This window comes from Elephas maximus, chromosome 8, assembly GCF_024166365.1.
Source record: "Elephas maximus indicus isolate mEleMax1 chromosome 8, mEleMax1 primary haplotype, whole genome shotgun sequence".
Lineage (NCBI taxonomy): Eukaryota > Metazoa > Chordata > Mammalia > Proboscidea > Elephantidae > Elephas > Elephas maximus.
The window spans coordinates 10601027-10626132 of NC_064826.1; the positions used below are offsets into that span (position 1 = coordinate 10601027).

General features: G+C 51.4%; 1 protein-coding gene across 4 annotated transcripts in view; it reads left to right on the plus strand.

The window, feature by feature from the left end:
- Positions 1 to 25106, plus strand: part of HIPK2 (homeodomain interacting protein kinase 2) — a 181899-nt gene that overhangs the window by 122165 nt on the left and 34628 nt on the right. For all 4 annotated transcript variants that reach the window (XM_049894784.1, XM_049894783.1, XM_049894786.1 and 1 more), the window contains 4 exons: positions 19686 to 19809; positions 20096 to 20215; positions 22292 to 22378; positions 23711 to 23895. In XM_049894784.1, coding sequence (XP_049750741.1) covers positions 19686 to 19809; positions 20096 to 20215; positions 22292 to 22378; positions 23711 to 23895 — 516 coding nt within the window. The remainder of the gene's footprint in view (positions 1 to 19685; positions 19810 to 20095; positions 20216 to 22291; positions 22379 to 23710; positions 23896 to 25106) is intronic.

Here is a 25106-nt window from a genome sequence, read left to right on the forward strand (position 1 = left end):
ACACATGTGGGGGCACCATGAGTCCGAGTCGACTCAGCAGCAACCAGTCGATTAAACGTCTTTGCCCTGCAGCTGATATCCCAGTGAAAGGGACAGTTGGTATCTGCATATTTATCGTAATTTGCTTCGTTTGGTCTTGATTTGTTTGTTTGCCTTCCCTATACGTCCCTCCACTCTTTCCTGAGCTTGCGTCACTCATGGCCGTGGTCACTCCCATAATCCAGCCCAGCCTCATCATCGACATTGACTTTGAACTCGTGGGTGCTTAGAATTTGGTAACTTGCTCAGGGGTACCTCAGTGCCACACTTGGGACCTGGTGACACTTGGGACCGTGATACCTGGGCACACTTTCTTGTCCAAGCAACTTCTTCCCCAGTCGTATGTCACAGCCCTTCTGTGGATTCTCGTCTCTTTGGAAACCCTGGTGGCATAGTCGTCAAGAGCACGGCTGCTAACCAAAAGGTCGGCAGCTCGAATCTACCATGCGCTCCTTGGAAACCCTATGGGGCAGTTCTGCTCTGTCCTGTAGGGTCGCTATGAGTTGGAATCAACTTGATGGCAATGGGTTTGGGTTTGGTACTCTTTGTAGCCTGTGAATATGTAATTGCCTGTGATCAGAAGGATGGCATTCGTAGACTCATAGAATTATGGTGTTGGCAAGGATCTAGAAATCCCCCTCTTCAGCCTCCCACTCAGAGCTTCTATTTAGCTTATTAATAGGCTTTTCTCTTGACTTAAACTATTACCAAAATAAGTATTGGGCAGGCATCCAGGGAGTAGTTTGAGATTTCATATTATGAGGAATCTCAAGATGAGCAAGACTTTCAAGCTCTCCACAAAATCAGCATTTTGCTGGACTTACGGGAATGCACGTTGCGCTGGGTCCTTTTGGCCCGAGTTTATGCTCCCGTTGACCGTTGCCCACCCTCCGTGGGGACAGCCCAGTGAGGCCTCAAGTCCACACCAGATGGGCTCATCTTCCAGCACTGTACCGAACACCATTCTGCCATGATCCATAGGGTTTTCATAGACTGATTTTTAGATGTAGATTGCCAGGCCTTTCTTCCTAGTTCACCTTAGTGTGGAAGCGCCACCGAAACCTGTTCAACCTCGTAGCAGCGTGCACACCTCCACTGACAGACAGGTGGTGGCTGCGTATGAGGTGAACTGGCCGTGATCGAACCTGGGTCTTCAGCGTGGAAGGCAAGAATTCTACCCCTGAACCACCACCTCCCCCTAAAAGCTCAGTAAATACTGGTGATTGAGTTTACTACGTAATTACTCGATAATCTTATGACGCTCCAGGGGCTGTGGTGGTGCCTCCCCCTACCCCTTATGTAAAAGCACTCTGAGCTGCACCGAGCAAGCACAGAGCCCTCCCCACGGCCCCACACTGCCCGGCCCCGTTACTGCCCGTTTAGGAAGGGTATTTTTAAGAGCGTCATGGGGTTAACGTTCCACTCCTCTTCCAAAAATTTGCAAAGGACTTTGAATTTTTTGAGAATCAGTTACCCAGTGACGGGCTAGTTAATTCCAGAGTAAGCCACTCTGAAAACTGACTATGATCCCTGTTTCAAATGAAGCGTTGGGAGCAGGCCCAAAAAGCAGCTACAATTCTGTGTCGCAGGAGGGAAGGACCTGGCAGATGTCCCTGGGTGACAGTGCTAAGCCTCCCCTGCTCCTCTTACTGTGAGTTACTGTCAGAGCAGAAAGCCAGGTCAGCAGAGCGAGACCCCGGCGTGCCACTTCCTCTCGGCCAGGCCTTAGATAACGAAGAACTTCACAAACCAACGTGACATAGACTTAACGTGGGGCCTAGCCTGTTAAAAGTCCTGTTTAATGTAAAGCGATGTCTTAGTTATCTACCGTTTGTCTTCCAGTTGATTCCAACTCATAGCAACCCCGTGTGATGGAGCACAACTGCCCCCATAGAGTTTTCTAGACTGTCATCTTTACGGGAGCAGATCAACAGGCCTTTCTCACAAGGAGTAGCTGGTGGATTTGAACCGCCGACCTTTCAGTTAGCAGCTGAGTACTTAACCACTGTGCCACCGGGGCCCCTTCCTGGTTATCCACTGCTGGTATAACGGAAGTACCACAAGTGGATAGCTTCAACAAACAATTTTTTTTTCACACAGTTTAGGACACTAAACCAAAAAAACCAAACCCAGTGCCGTCAAGTTGATTCCGACTCATAGCGACCCTATATTTAGGATGCTAGAAGTCAGAATTCAGGGCGCCAGCTCTAGGAGAAGGCTCTGTCTCTGGGAGGAAGGTCCTTATCTCTTCTCAGCTTCTGTTCCTCGGTGCCTTGGTGTCTTCATGTGACGTGTGTCTTCGTGTATCTTCACCCCTGTTTGTGTTTGCTTCTCTGTGCTAATCTGCTCTCTTTTTATATCTCAGAGGTGGTTGGTTTAAAACACACCTTACACCGGTATGGTCTCATTAACACAACAAAGAAAATCCTATTCCCAGATGAGATTATATCCAAACGTATAAGGGGTTAGGATTTAAACACATATTTTGAGCGGACACGCTTCAGTTCATTACAGTGGGATAATTGTTTTACTTTTCTTATAAATTCTAGGATGCCTGTGTTTCTGGGGTAGCTGTTGACTGAGCCGTTTTTGTTCCTCTGAAGAACCCTAATAGAGAGCTAAACGCAGAGGTGTCTCCCTGCTCTGGTCTCTCCAAGGGGTCGTCCCCTTGGATGCCTGCAGGGCCAGGCTCACAAAGTTCGTGAGCTGGAGGGGAGGGACAGCTTTGGTGGCGCCACCTGCAGGAGGTAGCCCTGCTCAGCTCACGCTTTTCAAGAGAAGCTGGAAACCCAAAGTGGTAAGAGAAATGCCCTGATTTCCAAACGTGGATAACTAACTAAAACAGTGTAAAGTGCTCTGTAGGCTGTGATGGGTTGAATTGGATCTCCCCCTTTCCTGAGAGATGCGCTGAGCTCCTAGCCCCTGGTGCCTGTGAACATGACCTTGTTTGGAAATAGGGTCTTTGAAGATGGTATCAGTTAACATGAGGTCATACCAGTGGGGTGAGTCCTAGTCCCGTCTGAATGGAGTCCTTGATAGAAGAGACAGACAGACAGTGGACAGCCGGCCCTATGACTATGGAGTTATGCCAAGGAACACCTGGGGCTACCAGAAGCTGAGAGAGACAAGAAAGGGTCTTTCCCTAGAACTTTCAGAGAGACCATGGCCCGGCTGATACCCTGAATTCAATCTACCAGCCTCCAGAACTGTGAAACAATACATCTCTATCCCGTTCTTATGAGCCACCCTGTCTGTGGTGCTTTGTCCTGGCAGCACTAGGACACTAACCAGCTGACGACGTAGTTCACGCCTCTGTGCTGGGTCGTCCCATGGGATAGCAGTTTGCAGCCCTTCAGTCCATCCAGCCTTTCGCTACTTAAAAGTCCTCCTCAGGCCTCCCCATTATGCCACCCACCTTTAAGGAAGTGTGTGACGGCAGAGACCAGGTAGCACCTGGCAGTGCTGGGCACCAGGCAGCCGGCCAGCTGAGGCCAATCAAAAGAGTGGGGCTTGTGCTGCTTCTACATGACCCCTGCTGCCTGAGAGCTGTGCCCACACGTGGGCGTTAGTTATCAAATGCCACATAACGACTTAGCCCCGCAGCTTAATGGCCTAAAGCTACGATAAACCTGTATTTTTTCAGTTTCTACAGGCCAGGGATTTGGGAGCAGCTTGGCTGGGCAGGCCTGGCTCGAGTCCTCTCATGGTGTTACCATCAGGAGCCTAGCTGGGGCTGTAGCCCTCAGAGGACTGGACTGGGACTGGGGGTTCTGTTCCAAGGGGGCTCACACTCATGGCTGGCAGTCAGTGCTGGCTATGGGCAGAAGGCCTCAATTCTTGCCATTAAACCTCTCCATGAGATACTTGAGTCTCGTCATAACATGGCGGCTGGCCTTACCCAGAATGAGAGAGCAAAGCAGAAGCCACGGTGTCTTTTTACAACCTAATCTTGGAAGTCACACATCATCATTTTTTGCAATATCCTGTTGGGTACACAGTGTAGGAGGGGACCACACCAGGATGTCGAGTTGGGGGCCATCTTGGAGGCTAACTATCACAGCTTTGCCTACAGCGGACCCTCAGTAAATCCTTCTCAAACAAATGGTCCAACACTGAAAGGGGCTTTTTCAAAACATGAAAGAAAACACTTGGGGGAATAATGTTTATGTCGTAGTGATTCATACCCAATATTCATCCCATTTCCTACTGTGTTCTCGATATCAACCTCAGAAATTAAATATCCTACTTTGTACAGCTCATTTTTTCCTGAATATACCTGTATCAGTCAGGGTTCTCCAGAGACAGAACCAGTGTATGTGTGTGTGTGTATACATACACCCACACTCACAATTTCTTTCATTCGTTTAACAGAATTGGCACACACAATTGTAGGGGCCGGCAAGTCCCCAGTCCAATCCATAGTGCAGGCCAGCTGACTGGAAACTCAGGCTGGATTTCTGTGTTACAGTCTTGAGGCATAATTCCTTCTTTTCCTGGAAACCTCCGTTTTTGCTGTTAAGGACTTCACCCACATTATCAAGGGTAACCTCCTTAAAGTCAACGACTATAAATGTCAGTCACATCTACAAAATAACTTCATAGCAACATCTAGGTTAGTATTTAGCCAATTGGGTACCATAGCCTAGTCAAGTTGACCTTAACCATCACATAATCTTAAAAAAATTTTTTTAATTAATTTTAAAGTCCTACCATCTCTTAGAGTGATAGATTCAGGCTTTCCATCTCCTTTTTGAGGAAATTTTTCCAACAATTGATTATCTCTGTCTGCTTCCTGGGATGGCCCTTGTTCTCATTCACTTAGTTGCCTGAGATGACATTTCTCTGCTAAGCATAATGATTTTTAAACGTTTGAGAGGAAGTCCCTAAGAAGTGGCATCCTGAACATGGAGCCCAATTTGATACATTAATAGCACTTGGGAAGACAAATAACCACCAGAGCTTCCTTAATCAGTTAATCAGAGTTGGCAATTAGGGAGGAGCAGGGTTACCCCAGTTCCTGCCACGGTATCGTTCTCGTACCCCTCCTCAACACCCCGCAACTCAAACAGCCGGTCTGAGTGGATACTGGTGGGGGTTATACACACACATTCGCATTACGTTCACCATCACCACCACACGTACACACACCCTACATATACCCCACACACACACCACGTGTACCATACATACACCCCACACACACCACGTGTACCACACACACACATTCACACCACATACACCCCACACACGTGTACCACACACATCCACAGCACATACACCCCACACATACACACACCCCACATATACCCCCCCACACACACGTGTACCACACACACATATTCACAGCACATACACCATCACCACCACACGTACATATACACACACCCCACGTATACCCCACACACACACCACGTGTACCACACACATACACATCCACAGCACATACACCATCACTACAACATACACATTCATACCACATACATACACCCCACACACACCACGTGTACCACACACACATTCACACCACATACACCCCACACACACACGTACCACACACACACATTCACAGCACATACACCATCACCACCACACATACACACACCCCGCGTATACCCCCCACACACACGTGTACCACACACATTCACAGCACGTACACCCCACACATACACACACCCCACGTATACCCCCCACACACACACGTGTACCACACACACACATCCACAGCACATACACCATCACTACGACACATACACATTCACACCACATACATACACCCCACACACACGTACCACACACACACATTCACACCACATACACCCCCCCACACACACGTGTACCACACACATACACATTCACAGCACATACACCCCACACATACACCCCACACACACCCCCACACACATGTACCACACACACATTCACAGCACATACACCATCACCACCCCACATATACTCCCCACACACACGTGTCACACACACACATTCACAGCACATACACACACCCCACATATACCCCCCACATACACACGTGTACCACACATACACATTCACAGCACATACACCCCACACATACACACACCCCACACATACACACACCCCACATGTACCCCCCCACACACGTGTACCACACACACATTCACACCACATACACCCCACACATACCACGTGTACCACACACACATCCACGGCACATACACCATCACTATGACACATACACATTCACACCACATACACACACCCCACATATACCCCTCACACACACCCCACATATACCCCACACATATACACACCCCACATATACCCCCCACACACACGTGTACCACGCACACACACACACCCCACGTGTACCACATACACCCCACACACACCACGTCTACCACACACACACACTCATATCACATGTGCCGTCACCACCACACATACACACATATTCACACAATGTACACCACACACCCCCTCAGGCTGCGCCTCATGTTTGCCCCCCTCCAGACCACCGCTAATGCTCATTTCCACCAGACTCCCCTGAAAAGAGATGTCGAGGGGCAGGGAAGAACCCCTGATTGATTCCCCCAGGAAAGCCTGCTGAGAGCTGGGGCTTCTTAGTTCAGTAAACAGCCCCCAGGCTGGGAATCAAAGGTCAGTGGCCTCCACACGACCGCCCTCACAGGGCCTGGAACATTTACCAGTGCACCTGGGGGGGCAGCCACCCACCCCCAACACAGGGTGGTGTCCCAGCGCCCGGCCACCAAGTTCTCTTGGTAAATGGAAATGGAATGTATAATTCATGAGGCTTGGTGGCAGTCGGGCGGCAGTAATTACAGACCTGAGAGAGACTGCGGCAGCAGGGAGTGACCTTTCGAGGTGAGAGGCTGTGAGATCCAAGGCCCACATTGTTCTCCTCCTGACCTTTCTCTGAACTTCCCCTGAGAAGCTCCGAGGAAGTACAGTCCTGCCTTTCCCCATGGTGTTTCAGAATAAGACCTTCGGATGCCAGCTTTTCGTGTTTTTGTTCTCCTTTTTTGGTTTTGCGTTTCCCCTCTGTGCTTCGCAGCTTCCCATAGAAACATCTGATTGCTAATTACTTCATCCCAGGATTAATGGGAGGTGCAGAGGCCACACAAATGTTTGTCCCTGTTGAACACAATACAGAGAAAGAAAAAAGCCCGCAGCACCCCTGGATGGTACAAACAGTTTGCAGTTGAAGCTTGACCGTTCAAACCCACCTGGCGGCACCGTGGAAGAAAGGCCTGGTGATCTGCTGCCATTTAGATTATAGCCAAGAAAATCCTATGGAGCGGTTCTGCTCTGTCACATGGGGTGGCCGTGACTTGCAGTCAACTTGAGGGCTCTGCTGTCCCCCAGCCAGGCAAGACGGGCCTGAGAGTGGTGATCAGGATGATGGCAACGGAGAAGTGGCGAGAGGCAGTTCTCGGTGGGAAGGGTCGGGGGCAGATGCTGGAATCTAAGCTCTGGCTTGCAAAGTAGGGTCGTGTTAGCCAGACATTAAGAAGCAGCTGTATAATTACACTTAATTCTTAACGCCTGGCTAACATGACCCTGCTCTGATTGAATTATGGTGTTGGTGAAAAATGAATAAACCAATGACTGCCGGAAGGACCAACAAATCTTTCTTGGAGGAAGTACAGCCAGAATGCTTATTAGAAGCAAGGATAGTGAGACTTTATCTCACATACTTTGGATGTGTTATCAGGAGGGACCAGTCCCTAGAGAAGGACATCATGCTTGGTAAGGTAGAGGGTGAGTGAAAAAGAGGAAGACACTTGTCTTAGGCATCTAGTGCTGCTATAACGGAGAAACCACAAGTGGACGGCTTTAACAGAAATTTATTCCCTCACTGTCTAGGAGGCTGCAAGTCAAATAAAGGACGCCAGCTCTGGGGAAGGCTTCCTCTCTCTGTCAGCTCTGGAGGAAGGTCCTTGTCATCAGTCTTCCCTTGGTCTGGGAGCATCTCAGCCCAAGAACGCTCTGCTCCTGGCACTGCTTTCTTAGTGGTATGAGGTTCCCATGTCTCTCTGCTCGCTTCTCTCTTTCATATCTCAAAAGAGTTTGGCTCAAGACACTACCTAATCTTGTAGACCTCATCAGTGTAATTGCTGCTAGCCCATCTTATTACATCATATTGATAGGATTTACAACACAAAGAGAAATCACACCAGAAGATAAAATGCTAGACAATCATACAATTGTACAAGGGGATCATGACCTAGCCAAGTTGACAGATATTTTGAGGGGACACAATTCAATCCATGACAACCCTCAACGAGATGGACTGACACTGTGGCTGCGACAAGGGGTTCAAACGTATCAACACTCATGAAGATGGTCCAGGCCCAAGCAGCGTTTGGTTCTGCTGTACGTAGGGTTGCTGTGAGTTGGAGCTGAGTCGACGGCACCTAACAGCAAGAAGGAGCGAGCGGGCACCATGATCATGGTCAGGGCATTGCTGCCACCCCAGGGAAAGGAATAACAAGGTTGGGGGTTGTGGCCTTGCCTTCATCTCGCCACTCAAGGGACCCCCCGATCCACTTTCTGGGCTGAACTGCGCCCCCTCACAGTTGCTGGTAACTTTCGGGGGAGGAAGGAAGGCCCTAACAAGTAGGCCAAACTGCTTCAGCTCACCTCAGAGTTGAATCCAGATTGAATCTTTGGGGTCCTTGGGGCTGTTGTGTTTTTCAAAAAGCAAACTCTTTTTGAGGCTGAGTGAAAAGGAATGGGACAGCCTGTGAGAGCCTTTCAGATCCTGGGGCTGGGCTTGGTTCGCCCGCTGAGTGGGTCGGTTCTGATTCACACCCGCCGGTGCAGAACGGCCACCAGCCTGTTCTTGTTCCTCCCACGGGGAAGCCTGGGGAACCTCAGACACAGACACTCCAGGGCCAACAGATGGCTGACTTGCCACCACCAAGCCTGACAAGGACCCCTTAGTACCACCAGCCATCCCACAAAACCTGTGTTCTCGGGCTCTTCACACCAGTGCTAACGCCATTCTTCCAAACATCCGCTTACTTGCTTGAGTTTTTTAGTTGGATTTTTTTAAGTGCCTCTCTCTTCTGTCTCTCTCCACCTGTTACTTTTTTCTTCATCTCCAGACAGATACACAGTTTCCCTTTTTCATTAGCCACTCCTCAGCTTGTATATCTTTTAATGCTACAAACTCCCTAGGTCAAGCCTCTGTCATTAACCATTGAAATCCCCATTGCCTAGGAAGAGCTTGCCTTCTCCCTACCCCTTCTCTTTCCTTAAAACTAACTTGATAGATGGAAGGATGGATGGTTGGATGGGTGGATGGATGAAAACAAAACAAAAAAACCTATTGCCATTGAATTGATTGTGATCATGGCAACCCCATGTGTTACAGAGTAGAACTACTTCATGGGATTTTCTGGGCTATAATCTTTATGGAAGAAGATTGCCAGGCCTTTCTTCTGTAAAGCCAGTGGGTGGGTTCGAATCTCCAGCCTCTAGGTTAGTCGGGTGCAAACTGTTTGTACCACCCAGAGACAATAGGTAGGTGGGTGGATAGATGGATAGATGATAGAAGATAGGTGAATGATAGAAGATAGGTAGGTAGGTAGATAGATAGATGATAGAGAGAGGGTGTGTAGGTGGATGGATGATAGAAGATAGGTAGGTCGTAGGTAGATAAAAAGAAAGAAGTCCCTGTTTTTACCTCTTCCTCATATAGTCAGCCATTCGTGTCAGTTCAGTAAACATCTGTGCAGCAAGCATTGACGGTGCTTGGGATCACACTTGGCAGTAGGGAATAAAAGCTCACAGAGCCTCTCCGGTTCCTGATGGTGGCGACAGCCATCTGTGAGGTGTACGGCGGTGAGGAGCGCACAGTCTGTGCCCTCGAGATGCTCCCAGTCAGCTGAGAAGCTGATGAGTAGATTACTGTCATTAAACCACTAAGTCCCAGCGCAGGGCGTGAGGACGAGCTGAGCTGTGGTGAGATGATGCAGCTGACGTTGCCAGGGTGCCAGATAGGGAAAGAGATCTCTGTCAGGGAAGCTTCCAGAAGAGTGGGATTTGAGCTGAAAGCCAGGAGAAATGCTGCCCACAGGACAGTGACAGAGGCCTGGAGGGGCCAGCCTCACTGCCCCTCACTCTGTGTCCTGTCTGGTCCTCCAAGACCCCTCCTCCCCCTTCCCTTCACACCCGCCTCTTGAATCCAGCTGGCGTGTGGCAGCCCCGGGCCCCGGGTTGCTCTTTTGTCTAGAGCAGTGTTCAGTACTCGGGAAAACACAGTGGACACTTTGGTCTGTTTGCTGAACATGCTCCATTCCGACAGTGTCCATGGAGTCCCAGCGCCGGCGTTACAAGGAGACTCTGTTTTCAGGAAAGTGGGGTGGCAGTGTCCTCATCTGGGCCTCCGTACCCCCCCACAGAAACAAACCTCCATGCAGTCCTCAGAGTGCGGTGGATTCTCAGAGGGTCAGGGCTGGCCCTGTGGCCCCATGGGGAGGGGGATGCTCAGATGGGTTCAGAAGGTCTTCAGGTCCCGGTCCAGCTGCACGTCAGCTCCCCACAGCGTGGCCGTAAAGAGCCAGCTTAGATTTTCCTCTGGGACCCAGAGAAAACAAGAAAGCAAACTTGAGAATGCTTTCCAGCTCCTTTGGGAAAAGGTGAGTGTAGGAAGGTGCCCCTCAGTAAATCGCCGTTGGCTGGGAACTTGGGGTTGATGTCCTTTCTGTTTGGCAGGACTCTCCTTTTCCCGCTTCCTGCTAGGAGCCCCTGATCTCAGCTGCAGGCAGGTTCTCATGGGTGTGCCCCGAGCAGGCAGGTGGTGGCCAGGCCCATCCTGCCGTGTCTCCTGCAGAAGTGGTGAGAGTGCTGAGGGCCTCCTCTGCTGCTCTGTCCCTGGCCAGGCCAGCGTGTGCATGCCCCGAGAGCAAGGCCAGCCGGCCACCTGGTACCTGTTCTCCCTGCCACCTGCCCACATGAAACCTGACACACCTGCACTTACCGAGTCAGAGCCTGCTTCCTGGGCCAGGCGGCTGTGACTTGACTTGAAAGCCTGCCAAGGTGGCACATTAGGGGGTTCCTGCCCTTCTTTCGGGGGCCCTCCGATGATAACCCATCTCTGAGCTGCAGTGGGAACGCCCCCCACTGTGGCCTGACATGCCTTTGGAATCCCTGGTTAACATACTTGGCTGCTGACCAAAATGTTGGAGGTTCCAGTCTACTCAGAGGCACCTGAGAAGAGAGGCCTGATAATCTTCCAAAAAATCACCCTTCAAAGTGCAGTTCTACTCTGACACACCTGGGGGTGCCATTGAGTTGGGGTCATTACCAGTTGCTGTGCGTTTGGTGTCCAGACTCAGCAAACTCCTTGTATCTCAGTTTCTGGCATCTGCCCTTTGGATTGGAGTATCTCCAGGTGGGGATACCACACATCTCCCCCTTCAAAGGAGGAGCAGGTTTCTGTCTTCCGTCCCTGCCTATCTCATCCCAGGCCATCGGCCCACAAGCTAGGTGACTGGAGGGGCTTGTAAGGAAAGGAGGATACCGAGGACAGTCCTTGTCATCATCATCACGCTCACTGTCCTCAGAGTTGGGAACCCAGGAAGGAAAGCGCCGAGGCTTGACAGCCCCTGTGGCTCCTTCAGTCACCCACAAACATGAGCCCCTGTCCTGGGCAGTCGACACTGAACGTTAAACCAGTGAAAGGTTTTACGCTGAAATCGGTAACGTTACTCATCAGGAGGTACTTTTACCTTCCCCATTGACGTTGATCTGGGGAGAGGGTGCACCTTGAGTTTACTGGCTGTGTGAAGGCAGCCAGCCTTGTCGCCAGGGACGTCTCATCCCCCCTCTGCTGTTGGGTAGCCCATCACCACATGGGATAAAACGAAGATGCTAGCCTAGCCGTGTTGTGTCCCGTCAAGTCAGTTCCAACTCACAGTGAAATTCCAGGTCCCCTCCCAGTGCAGAGAAGAGAGGGGCAGCTGGGAACACTGAAGGCAACAGCAGGAGCAGTGGGACGTGGTCCAGCCTTCCAGGATCAGCAGGATTCCCGGGAAGCTTTAGCTGCACTGTTCCAGCCCTCAGTCAGTAGACCAAAACAAAGTGGACAGAAACAATCAACAGAAGGAACGGGAAGGAATGGAGGAGGCTTTTGTCCCTTCCCCGCCTCAGCTAGCTGTGTTGCTGCCCTCCCCAGCCTTTGATTGGAGCCCCTCAGGTGGAGCTGAGCTCCTGGGGCCCCGACCTAGAGCCTGCATCAGGGCAGGGTGGTGAGAGCCGGGCAGAGGCTGGGTCTTGCTAACAGCACTCCCCACACCCTGGGTGCCGATGGCACGTGCCCACCCCTGTACCTGCTTCGGGGCTTCTGTGGGACTGACCTGTCCTCTGTCTTCACCTGGTCAGTGGTGCACAGACCTTTGCTTTCTGAGACGCCACTGGGCTCTACGCTTTGGCTTTGTGCATTTCTCTCTGTGTGCATTATCTTCCCCAATTAAAAAAATAGAGATGAAAAAAAAGCTTAAAGGGACCTGGAGCCGGGTGCTCGTGAAAAGAGCCGCAGCATGCAGAGACACAGAGGTACTCGCTGTGCAGTGTCCCGGCCGCCAGCGCAAAGCCTGACCAGACTGAGAGTTGTAGGGCGTTGGGAAGCAGCACCAGGCTTCCTGCAGCCGTCCTTGGCTTCACAAAAAGGCCACAGAGATTGGGGGATACAGGACCATCCAGGTGGAGGATGGGATCAGAGCAGGCACAGCCATGTCAAGAGGGTGAAGGGATATGGCACTGTGAGCGCCTGTGAGATGACCCGCCACAGGGTCCACGCTAGTTCTTTCTAGACCGTTTCTCAGAGATTTATAATCCATAGTTTTCTTTCCTTTCCTCGCCTTCTCTTCCTTCTCTTCTTCTCTCTCAATTCCATTCTCTCTTTGAATCAACCTCTCTCCCTTCCTTGCTCTCTCTGGATATTTCTCTTTCTCTCTCCCTTAACTCCCTCACTTCCTCTCTTTCTCTCTCCATCTTCTACAAGCCAGGTCAACATCATTCAGGCAGATCCACCTCGCTGGCTGTGCTTTCTTCACTCTGTTTTATGCAACCGTACACAAGAATGTGACAAGGAATCTAGAGGCTATTGTTAGAATTTGCTTCTGGACATCTGAAAATGGTTTCCAATTTCGACCAACATCATTAGAAATCTCTGGAGATTGTGTTCGGTGAAATTCCAGATCCACTCTTTTCTTTTTGGATGTTAGCAAGAAAGTTCGATTTGGTGCTGGCACTTTGCAGAGTTGGAGCAGGGCTGGGGGCCATAGATCAGCCTGGGTGGGTTAAGTAGGTGAGTGGGTAGGTGGGTAGATGAATAGATGATGGCTGGATGGGTGGGTGAGTGGATGGATGGGTGCATGGATGGGTGGATGATGGATGGATAGATGGATAGGTATTAGTGGTGCAGACCAGGAAAGTCCAATACAAAGCCCAGACGGTCACTGCCAGTACAGGTGAGAGCAGCCGCTGACTGTCCTGTGATGTGCAGTGTTGGACATCATGCTGGAAATGACCAGCAGAGCCAAGGCACCAGCTTCCTTGAGGAGGCATCCAGGTGTAGTGTGAGAGTGATGTCAAAATCTGGAGGAGATGTTGACTGTCAGCCTCCACGTGAGTCGGTGAGGACCACAGACACTACGTTAGGGCTGACTCACCAGTGAAGGACCTGAGGTGGTCTGTACCAGCACGTGGCATTACGGCGTCCGCTTAGGTAGAATGCCTGGAACACCCGTGCTGCGACTTTGCTGTCTGTGTCATGCCGAGCTGCAGCCAGCCGAAGGAATGAGCGGGGCCCCTCTCCTCGATGCTCTTTTCAGGCCAAAGCTTTGTGCTTTGCGGCAGCTCTCTCTACCCCAGTGTCTTCTCGGGCTTATCGAGGGGCAAAAATACTCTGTTGCAATGTGCATGCAAAAATCTTGTTAGCTGCTGTCGAGTCGGCCCCTGACTCATGGCAGCCGCACGCACAACAGAACAAAGTGCTGCCCAGTCCTGTACCAACCCCCCGATCAGTTGCGGATTAGACTGTTGTTATCCACAGAGTTTTTGTTGGCCGATTCTCAGAAGTAGATCACCAGGCCTTTGTTCCTAGTCCATCATAACCTGGACACTCCACTGACAGACGGCTGGTGGCTGCACGTGGAGGCGCGTTAGCTGGGATTGGACCCAGGTCTCCCACGTGGAATGTGAAGGTCATACCACTGAACCACCAACACTTCCCAAAGGTCTTTGGGCCCACGGCCTCCAGTTGGGCAGTTCCAGGACAGTCTGCTCACCGCTCGGGTTCAGTGTAGGCCCACAGTGAGTGACTCCAGTCAGTGTCCACCCTGCTCTGCCCCTGGACTACCCCCACCGCTCCCCGCCCCCCGGTCCCTTCCTTCTTCCCTGCCCATCCCCAGCACCTCCATCAAAGGCAGACTACGTCTCTCCTAGCTCCTGTTCGCTGAGGAAGCTGTGCCTTGTTCAAAGGTCAGTCACAGGCTGAGCAGGGTTAGCTTGTCCTCTGTCATTTTTGAATCTCCCCTTGGGTCCCCAGGCGTGGTGTGAATTTGTCTTGTAGGGTGGCTTCTCCTTGCCCTGCTGGCAGGCTTGCCAAGGTCAGAGGGTCCATTCCCTCTGAGCTGTCACCCTCCTCCTGGTTTCTCCGTTGGTCCCTGGGCTTGGTTTCAATCTCTCTGAAAGAGCCCCTTCCCTGCCCGCCTGCTTTCTGCCATAGTCTGTGGTCCTCTGCAGTGCTGAGGTGACCTCCGTCCCCCATTTCAGCCACCAGCTTCTACAGCCTCCCAGAGCGCATGTCAGCATTTCTGAGTCTCCTTGTTTTTGCGGTAGAAACACAAGATTTAACAACCCGTCTGAAATGCAATTTTACATTCTGATTGCTTCTGCCCCAACCATGCTGGGGTGACTTTCAATCTACATATATTTGTGGGAACAGCCTCTTTCGCTGCCGTCCAATCTTAGTACACCTTATAATATCCGTGATTATAAAATACACGGACTCATAGAGTGTCTTGCTTCCAAGGAGCTCAAGCTGCTTTACAGTCCTGCCGACCGTAATTTATCTTCATAAGCTGCTGTAGAAACAAGGAAAAAAGAGATTCATAATCACATTTTATAGATGGTGAAATAAAAACTCAGAAAAATGGAGTCGCATTTTTCCAGGAGTGCCCGGCTCTTCCCATGTCTCTGATGTGGGTTGCAGATCTAGTTCGCAGGTGGGGAGCGGCTGCTGAGCCTCACCCCCCTTTTATCTGAGTGTGTGAACAAGTGGGCCACCGACGCTGGTCTCACAATTGTCAGGGAGGTCGGTGTGAGGAAGGACCGCCCATGACCTGGTCCCAGGCTGTTGGGCTGCACACATGCTCTGAGCTGGCGGCTCTGCCCACCTGACCTCTATCCAGGGTGCTTCCTCAGGCCCACGTCACTGCCCTCCCAGACCTGCTCCCCAGCCCAGCCACATGCTGGACATGAGTATGGGAGGCTGAAGCCAGAGGACTGTTAGAGGCTCCAAGCAGCCTGGGACGGGGACAGTCTTGTCACTCTTCCCTGGGTGGTGAAGATGGTTAGGGAAGCACCATGCTCACCCGAGGGTGCCTGATCTGGGTGTTGTAAACGTTCACGGGGCATCATGGAACAGGAGGCTCCAGCCCTGTCCCTCAGCAGGTTTATTGGAGATGCAGGGTACGGCAGATACTTGGGCTCAGCTAGTATCTACCGGGCGAATCTGGTGTAAGGTTTTATTTGTGTTTGTGTCTTCATCACCTAGTGTAGCCAGCACAGAAAACGTGGACAGCCTCTGACAGAGTGAAGAAGGCGGGAGGGCAGGCTATACTGGAAGTAGGATCGGTGTATCATGTGTGCAGAAGGGTGGGGAGGGGCGGGAAAGGGTTGGAACGGAGGGCAGGGGACCAGTAGGCATTGCAGGTAACGCCTGGGTGGAAGGACTGGATGCTGAGTAGCGATGGGAGCGAGTGGGGTAACAGCTTCAAGATGGAGGGAAGAGACAGACCCCAAAATCTGAGGACCGTGGGCTGAAAAGGAGACGTTTGAACCCCGTCTCCAGGACATTTTCAGCCCTGAAATCCTGACCCTGCGAGCCCTGTGTCACCCCGTCCCATCTCCTGGACTCTTTTGCCGTGACTCTGAGCCCCCACAGATGGGTGTCCTCTACCCTCAACCCTGCTCAGGTGCCCTACACAGGTAAGCGGGCTGGCCACCCCTGGGCTTCCACCACCGAGGTTCCTGGCCAGGGAGCCTGCTGTCCCATGGGCTCCACCCTACTTCCTCATCCCCAGACCTTTGTTCCTTTGGAAAAACTTTCCCACCTTCCCTTTTCTGTCTGCGCTATGACCTTTTCATTTGAATCGCACATAGTAGCACTTTGTTATACCGATAAAGCTTTATTCAGTCACCAAACATTGATTGATTGAGCACGTGACCCCTGAACGCCAGGCGCTGTGGGCTGGGAGCAGATGGTGCCCCTCTCTGGGAGTGGGTAGCACACTGGCAGGGGTGTCTGGGATGCACTCGTGTCCTGAAGCCAGCGGAGGCCAGGACAGCTGAGTGAGATTGGAGGGGGGTGGGGGCTGCAGCCATTTGAGAGCCAGGGAGCACCTCAGGCAGAAGCAACAGCCCATTATAAAGACTCTTGGTCCAGAAAGAATTTAGGGTGCTCTAGAAATTTGAAGGAAACCTCCAGGACTGGGTCTTACTGAGCTAGAGGAGGGTATTGAACTGGCGCTGGAGAGGCAGGCAGCCTGAGGTGGCCATTCCAGGGGCCATGGAGGGATTTAGAGTTCATGGTGGGGGGCGGGGGTGGAATCTGTTCCTTGGTTACTGTGTACACAGGGGACTGGATGAAGATAATGAAGTGGGAAGGTGAAGCAGGAGTGCCAGAGAGAGAGGGTGGCTGGAACCAGAGCCAAGGGCATGCAGGGGGAGCCAGGGGCTAATTTGAGTGATGCTTTAGAGCTGGAGGGATGGACTGGATGGATTGGATGGCGAAGGGGCTGATTGGAGGAACAGAGGGATTGGATGGTGGATGGATGGCTAGAGGGGTAGAGAGAGGGATGGATGGATGATTGGATTGGATGGTGGATGGATGGAGGGAGGGAGGGAGGGAGGGATGGGTGGATTGGATGGTGAGGAGAGTGATGGATGGATTGAATGGATTGGATGTTAGATGGAGGGAGGGAGGGAGGGATGGATGATGGGTGGAGGGGCGATGGATAGATGATGGATGGATTGGATGGTGGCGATGAAGGTAAAGAGTGAGGAACTAAAGATCATGCCCAGATCTCTGACCTTGAGCAGCTAGGGTGCTGGCATCATTGAGTGAAAAGAGGAGGACTGGGGTGTAGTTAGAGGAGAGGGGACAGAGAAGCCCCCCTACCCATACCACATCTGAGATGATTGTGAGATGTCCAAGTGGAGATGTCAGGCCGTCGGAAGGTAAAGCTGGAGGCAGAGCAGAGGGCCAAAATGGAGAGAGAACTATGAACTGAGGCCTGGAACTTAATCTAGGGGAGTAGACAAGATACCCTGTGGCATGGATGGAGGGAGAGAAGAGAAGGGGGCCTGGGATGGTGCCAAGGGTTGGACAGAGGAGGATGCGGCAGCAAATAAAACAGACAAGCCACAACCACAGGACAGGACAGATACCTGGAGAGTGGGGAGGCGTGAAAGCCAAGAACTCGCATTCCAGAGCAGGAGGGGTGGTCACGGGTGAAAGGAACATTGCTCTCGGGTCCCCAAGCTGAGAAGCTGGCGATGGGGTGTGGGGTCCCCGCTGTCCAGGGACCAGGTTGGGGGATAGCGTGAGGGAAGAAGTGGGACACACAGGAGGAGGTCATGCTCCAGAGAGAGTAGGCTTTCAAGGCGAGCAGGGAAGCCAGGTGGCAGCCACAGGGGGAGGAGGGATCAAGGTTTGGTTCTGGTTTTTGAGTTTGAGGTTTACTTGTCCTTTGCTCTGTTTTGCTTGTTAAAATGGGAGATGCTAGAGTGAGCTTGTAGGCTTGTGTTTGCTGTATGTTTCCTGTCTGGGTGCTTGTATGATTTATAAAAAAAAAAAAAAAAAACGTTGCTGCCAAGTTGGCTCTGACTCGTGGCATCCCCATGTGTGTCAGGGTAGAACTGCGCCTCCTAGTTCTAAATGGCTGATTTTTTTTTAAAGTAGATCACCAGGCCTTTCTTCCAAGGCGCCTCTGGAGGGACTCCAACCTCCAAACTCTCAGTGAGCAGCTCTCACTCTCCCAACCTGAGTAGCATCTCCCTTTCCCCAAGCCTGAAGACTTAGCCTTGGACTTGAGCAAAGTTCTAGGTGCCACTCCAGAAGCCCCCAGGGGCCAAGTGCCAAAGCCCCAGCCCTAAGGAAGTGGGTCAGCTCATTTTTACAAAGGCTTTGTAGCAAGATGCTTTGTTTATTGTTTGTCTTGTTTTTGATATTACTACATAGAAAAAAAAAGACATAGCAAATTTTAAAAGGTAAGGGGGGCTTTTTAAGTGGAGACAAATTCAGCTCGAAGATCTGAGCCCCGTGGTGGCATTTTGATCATGTCCCTCCCCGCTCAGGTGCTAGATAGATGAAGGATAACCTAGATCACCTAGATTGAGAGAGTCTTTTCAGGTTTCCCCAGCCCCTCTGCCTCCTGCCTGCTGCTGGAGGCTGTGACAGTGGCCTCTTCAGCATGGCTTCGTCACGTGGGGCGTTGCTAGAAGAAAGCAAACATCGAGCTCATGCATTTCATGACCAGCAAAGTGTCTTGAGCCACAGTTTTTTTAAAGCGTAAGCTATCTATGCGCATGATCTCAAACGCTGGCAAAGTTAGACCTCACCGAGCCTGGTTTTCCACAGAACGTCCCTGTCCCCAGTCGTGACAGATTCTTAGCAAAGAGGGCGGACTCTGAAGTCTCTCTGGTTTGCTCCCTGGCCACGAGGGCGATTTCCTTGCTGACATTAGGTGACTTCCTTCAGCCTCTCTAGGGTGGAGCCTTGCTTCTCACGTGAAGGGCAGCCAGGGACGGGCCGTCCGGGGCGTTGGTTGCGGAATTCTGGTTGATACCCTGACATGCGTTTGCGAACATGGTTCTCTAGGTGCAATGTTATAGATCTTTCCGGGAGATGAATTTTTTAGAAGCTATTGAGCAAAACTGTGGCGTTTCCTTGGAAAGATGTGATGCAGATTCCCAAGAAAGGGATCAGTTGCCCTGGAGCCCCGTGTGTCAGAGTGAACTGTGCTCCACAGGGTTCTCAGGAGCTGGGTTCTCAGGAGCAGGTCACCAGGCCTTTCTTCTCAGGGGCCTGTGAGTGGACTTGAACCTCTAACTTTTCAGTTAGTAGCTAAGCACATTAGCTGTTTGCACCACGTGGGGCTCGTGGTCCCAGTAGGGGCCACTTAACTGGGCTTCGCTCTAAAGCCACAGACCTGCCCCCTTGTCTCAGCACTCCATCTGGCCAGGTTCTCTGCTGGGAAGGAGAATCGAGGCAAAGAACAGCCGGGTCCTTGCAGCATGGCACTGCTCCTAGAGAAGGCTCGATAGGATTTGCTGTCGAGCTCGTGGGTTGTGCAGAAAGAGCTGCCTGGATTTCAAACCACTGAAGCTCTCTCCCTCCCGCTGTCTTCCAGGGCCCCTGAGATCATCCTCGGTTTACCATTTTGTGAAGCAATCGACATGTGGTCCCTGGGCTGTGTCATTGCGGAGCTGTTCCTGGGCTGGCCGCTGTATCCAGGCGCTTCAGAGTATGACCAGGTGGGTGCCATGAACTCAGGGACACTCAGCAAGACTGCATTCTTCCTCTGAGAAACGTCCCATCTCCGTGCTTTCTCGTTAACAAGGGCCAGGGACGCACTGTGGGTGCCGTGTCGTCTCCCAGCCTTGCTGCCCCTAATCTTGCTGTCCTTTCTCTCTTCTTCTTGCTGTTCCCCTTTTCTTCCTTTCTCCCTGTAAAATGTCCTTTTCATTTTTCTCAGAGCCACCGTGTGCCATATGGCAGGGCCAGGCGTCAGCTTGACCTCATTCTCCTCTTTCCCCACAGATCCGGTATATTTCACAAACGCAGGGTTTGCCAGCTGAATATTTATTAAGTGCAGGAACAAAGACAACTCGGTTTTTCAACCGTGACACCGACTCGCCGTACCCTTTGTGGAGGCTGAAGGTAGGCGCACGCCCCTCCGTCCTCAGCTGCCAGAACATGGGGCGGGGGCAGTGTGGTTACTGGGCAGCTTTTGACACCACGGGTCTGACCCTTGGTCCCACTCTGACTCAGCCAGCAGAGGGGGGCCCCACTGCTCATACGTGGGGTGCATGAACCGGAAGGCTCAGGAGCCCCTCCTTCCTTGCCCGGTTACATGTGAGAAGCTGGAGTCTGAAGCAATTATTGCCAAGCTGGCAGGACCCTGTCCAGTGAGCCCTGAGAGTACATGACTGTGTGCTGAGGGGAGAGGCAGAGCGCACCCTGCCTTCACGGGGCTCCCGGACCAAAGGGGGACCCCTGCCACCAGCTCCTGCCCACTGTGATAGCCACTGCCCTATCTGTGGAAGGAAAGAGGAACCTCAAGGAGAGTGTCAACGCTGCCTGTGTCAGAGGGCCCAGGGGAAGTGGGAGCTGGCCTGGAGGATGAGGAGGGTTTGGCGAGTAGAGAAGTGGGGGTGCCCTCACGCAAAACCAGCAGCTAGAGCTATGCCCGCAAAGTGGACCCCGGGCAGGTGTGGCGTGGCCCAGGCTGCAGGCGGCGTGGCACACTGCCGCACGCCGTAAGCTCCCAGTGGTTTTACTGTGACAGAACGCGGTATGCTTTCTCTTTGATCTGTGCCTGGCAGTGAGAATGAACATCTTTTGCTGGGAAGGAGAAAGTAATGAGAGTCTTAAGCATGGTTTACGCTCTTCAGGTGTTTCTTTTTCTGCAGGAGGGCCGTGCGTGTTTTTTACGGAAAGCACAGCCAGATTCTAATGTGGTTGAAAGATACTGTGTGACCACCAGTCGCAGATTAGGAAGGAATCTGGGAGCTAAGCGGGCACTCGCGGGCTGTCGGTCGAGGGCTGGCACTGGGCATCTGTGCGGGTGCCATGCAAGGTCAGGTCCAGTGAAGAGCCCGGGGGGTGGAGGGCAGGTGGCAGGGTTTACGCCCATGTGAGGGGCCTCAGACTGGCTGTTGCAGGATCTGAGTCTGAGCCCAAGCAGCTCCAGGTGTACCGTCCTCATGTGAGATTTGAGGACTCATCACCTCTGACCCAGATGAGTCCAGATGTCCGCAGAGGTTGGCACAGAGCTTCCACACCAAGGCTGAAGATGGGGGTGGGGCTGCTTTGTGTCCATGTCCCAGCCCAGGGGGAGAGGCAGCACTGCCTGGGCTCAGGTCCCAGCTCTGCCGCTTCCTGGCCATGTGACCTTGGCGAGTTCTAAGCTTTCTGTTCCTGTTTCCCCAGCTATGAAATGGGCATAGTAACCGTCCCCCACCACCTGTCTATCACTCTGTCCCACTGTGGTGGCTCGCATGTTGCTGTGATGCTAGAAGCTATGACACTGGTATTTCAAATACCAACAGGGTGCTCCATGGTGGACAGGTTTCAGCAGAGCTTCCAGACTAAGACAGACTAGGAAGAAAAGCCTGGCCATCCGCTTCCAAAAATTAGCTGGTGAAAACCCTGTGGATCACAACAGAATATTGTCCCATATAGTGCCCGCAACATTGGACTCCAGCATACCAATGATCGTGAAGATGGCACGGGATTGGGCAACGTTTCGTTCTGTTTATTTGGGGTCGCCATGAGTCAGAGCCGACTGGACGGCAACTAGCAATAATCGTTTCTACCTCCCTTGGTCGTTCAGAGTATTAGATGAGTTAGTGCGTTAGCACCTGGCACACGGAAGAGCTGTGTGTATAAGGGTTTGTTAAATAGCATTAAATTAAAAATGAAAAACGTGGAAATGGGCTTCTACGTCTCCACACACCTGACCCCTTACACTTAGGGAAAGCTGTAGGGTCATCAGGGAGGTGGTGTGTCTTACACATCTGAGAACCCTCAGTACCCGACTCAGGGCAGGTACCCAGCAGGTGTTTGCAGGAACAGGGTGGATGAGTGGGGAAGTAACAAGTGTGCAGACTACTAAGAGGAAGTGAAGAGTCCTCTGAATGGTGAGAAACACCCTCTGTTAGAAACTCTAGGGTTCTCGTCTCGGTGACCAGGAGACACCTGCGTTACCCATCAGCCTCTGCCTCTCTTCACCAGGCACCAGACGACCACGAAGCAGAGACGGGGATCAAGTCGAAAGAAGCAAGGAAGTACATTTTCAACTGTCTGGATGACATGGCCCAGGTAAGCTCCAGGGGTGAACACAAGGAGAGCCTGTTAAACACCAAGTGCAGCAATGCCTTTGTGGGTGTAGTTCAGGATGGTGGGCAGAAACCCTCATTGCTCAGTCACGGTGGTTGACCTCAGCCTTAAACTCTGATGTGCTGGCCTCAGTAGGTTACCATTGAGTTTGTGAAATGTTTTTAAAACCTTACACCAGCTCCTTAAAAACAGCTCCAGTTAAGGGACATTCAGCTTACGTTAACAGTGGTGAAATATCTCGGCAAAGGATAGTGAGAACAGTTGTGCAATATAAAGAATATAATCAATGTCACTGAATTTTACATGTAGAAATTGTTGGATTGCCTATGTTTGGGTGTGTGTATTTTCACCACAACTAAAAAAAAATAGCTTCAGTTTATTGCTTCCAATTTTTAAAAAGTACTGGCTGGTCTCACTCATATTTTCATGAGAAGAATTCAAGCCTATTAGTACACTTGAGTTTAATGAGCTTCATGTGACCCAGTCTCTCTCACATCACTGGCAGGGATCCCAGGCTCTCACCTTTGTGTCCCAGAGAAAATTCTAGAATTCTGGCTTATTTTAGTGCAAAAAGTAGTCTAAAACCACAGCAAGTCAAAGTGGGTTTTCTTTAAAGCAAGGAGAAATAAAGCCGCAGACCAATCAACACCTAGTGCCTCTCTTGCTGTGGGTAAGTAACCAAATTGTGATCCTGAGCGGCGTGCTCGTCAGTTGGTCAGAAGCTTGGATTGTCTGCGAAAACTGAAATTGGCTTCCAGAGCATGTCTTAGAAAACAGAGAAAACACCACAAAACCAGCCTTTGGAAGGCTCTCCCAGAATAGACCTGTCCTGGAAGAAAGCTCCTGTCTGCCTGCCTTGGGTGTAGGTGGCCCGGTGAACCAGAACTGAAATAATTTGGGAGCCCTGGAGGGGATAACAGGAGAGACAGGGAAGGGCATTGAGGCCCTCACATTCCCCTCAGAGGTTAATAGGCCTTTTTGCATTTTATTATCCTCTGCTGGGCTGTGGGGATTTTTAATGAGGTGTGCTGAGAGCTACATTTCACCTTAACTGTTTGCGCCCTGTTGTCTCTGTGGATTTGCAGGTCTGGCAGAGCCCTCCCCCTCCCCCCCAACCCCCACTGCTGTTCCCAAAGAGAGAAAAGCCACATCCTGTGGACAGTAATCCCACGTGGGTAGTGCCTGAGGCAGGGCCCCACAGCCTTGTGGGAGTGGGGATGGGGTGACTGAGAGACGGGGATGAGGTTGCAGGGCAGAGAACAAGGGGAGGGGAGGCCCGGGGGCTCTGAGTAACCTGTCCCTACTTGTTCCCAGGTGAACATGACGACAGACTTGGAAGGGAGCGACATGTTGGTGGAGAAGGCCGACCGGCGGGAGTTCATTGACCTGTTAAAGAAGATGCTGACCATAGACGCTGACAAGAGGGTCACACCGATCGAGACCCTGAACCACCCGTTTGTCACCATGACTCATCTCCTCGACTTCCCCCATAGTACACAGTAGGTATCTACTTGGCGCTTTCTTCCAGGGAGTGGCACACTGGTTCTAAAAGGCCCAGACAGTAAATATTTTAGGCCTTGCAGCCATACGGTCTCTGCCACAAAGACTCAACTCTGTGGCTGTAGCTGAAAGCAGCCGTAGACAATACGTAAACAAAAGAGGGAGGCTGCATTCCAATAAAACTTTATTTATAAAAGCGGGTAGCGGGCTTGCTTTATTTGGACCCTGGGCCACGGCTTGCCAACCCTGCTTTATACACAGAAGGAGGGACAAGGGGAGCGCAGGCTGGATGAGCCGGATTCTGGGTATTCGTGAAGGGAGGTGCCCAATACATCAGTGAACACAAAGCAAAGCCATGTTCCATGCCAGATGTTGTTCCCAGCACCATTCTGAGGCAGACTCAGTCAGTTTGGATTTGGGCTTGTTCATTCATTCACTCAGCACACCGTGTGCTGCCAGGTACGGTGCACAGCGGTAAGCCAGCATGTCGGGCCTACCTGTGGGCGCTTGCAGTCTGAGGCAATGTGGTTTAGTGGTAGAATCTCACCTTCCACGTGGGAGAGCTTGGTTCACTTCTTGGCCAGTGCACCTCATGTGTAGCCGTCTGTCAGTGGAGGCTTGTGTGTTGCTACGATGCTGAGCAGATTTCAGCAGAGCTTCCAGACTAAGGCAGACATGGAAGAAAGGCCTGGCACTCTATTTCTGAAAATCAACCAGTGAAAACCCTATAGATCACAACAGATCAATCTGTAGTCAATCATAGGGATGGCGAAGGGCTCACTAATGTTTCCTCCTGTCATGCACGGGACCCCCATGAGTCGGGGTCCAACTCCACAACAGCTAAAAACCCAAACAACTAGCCTGGTATCAGGAAAAACACAAGGTACAGTTAGGGTCGGTTTGTTTGGCCCAAAATATAGCATACTTGTGGTATGTGGAAATAGTATACATTTGTGATCCCAAAATAGTAGAAAACTATTATTTTATCTATATTCAGTTATGCATTTTTACGCAAATAACATGGGTGTTACCCATTTTTTGCCAACCATGCTCTCCCTCCCAGGTATTTTCATAACAGTACTATGCCAAATTTTTTTTGCAGCAACATGTAAAAAAAAAAAAAAAAAATGGCATGGCGTGCTTACAAAAATCAGAGGCAGTTGGCAAAAATAAATGTATAGTGCGCGTTATTTGTGTAAGAATACGGTAT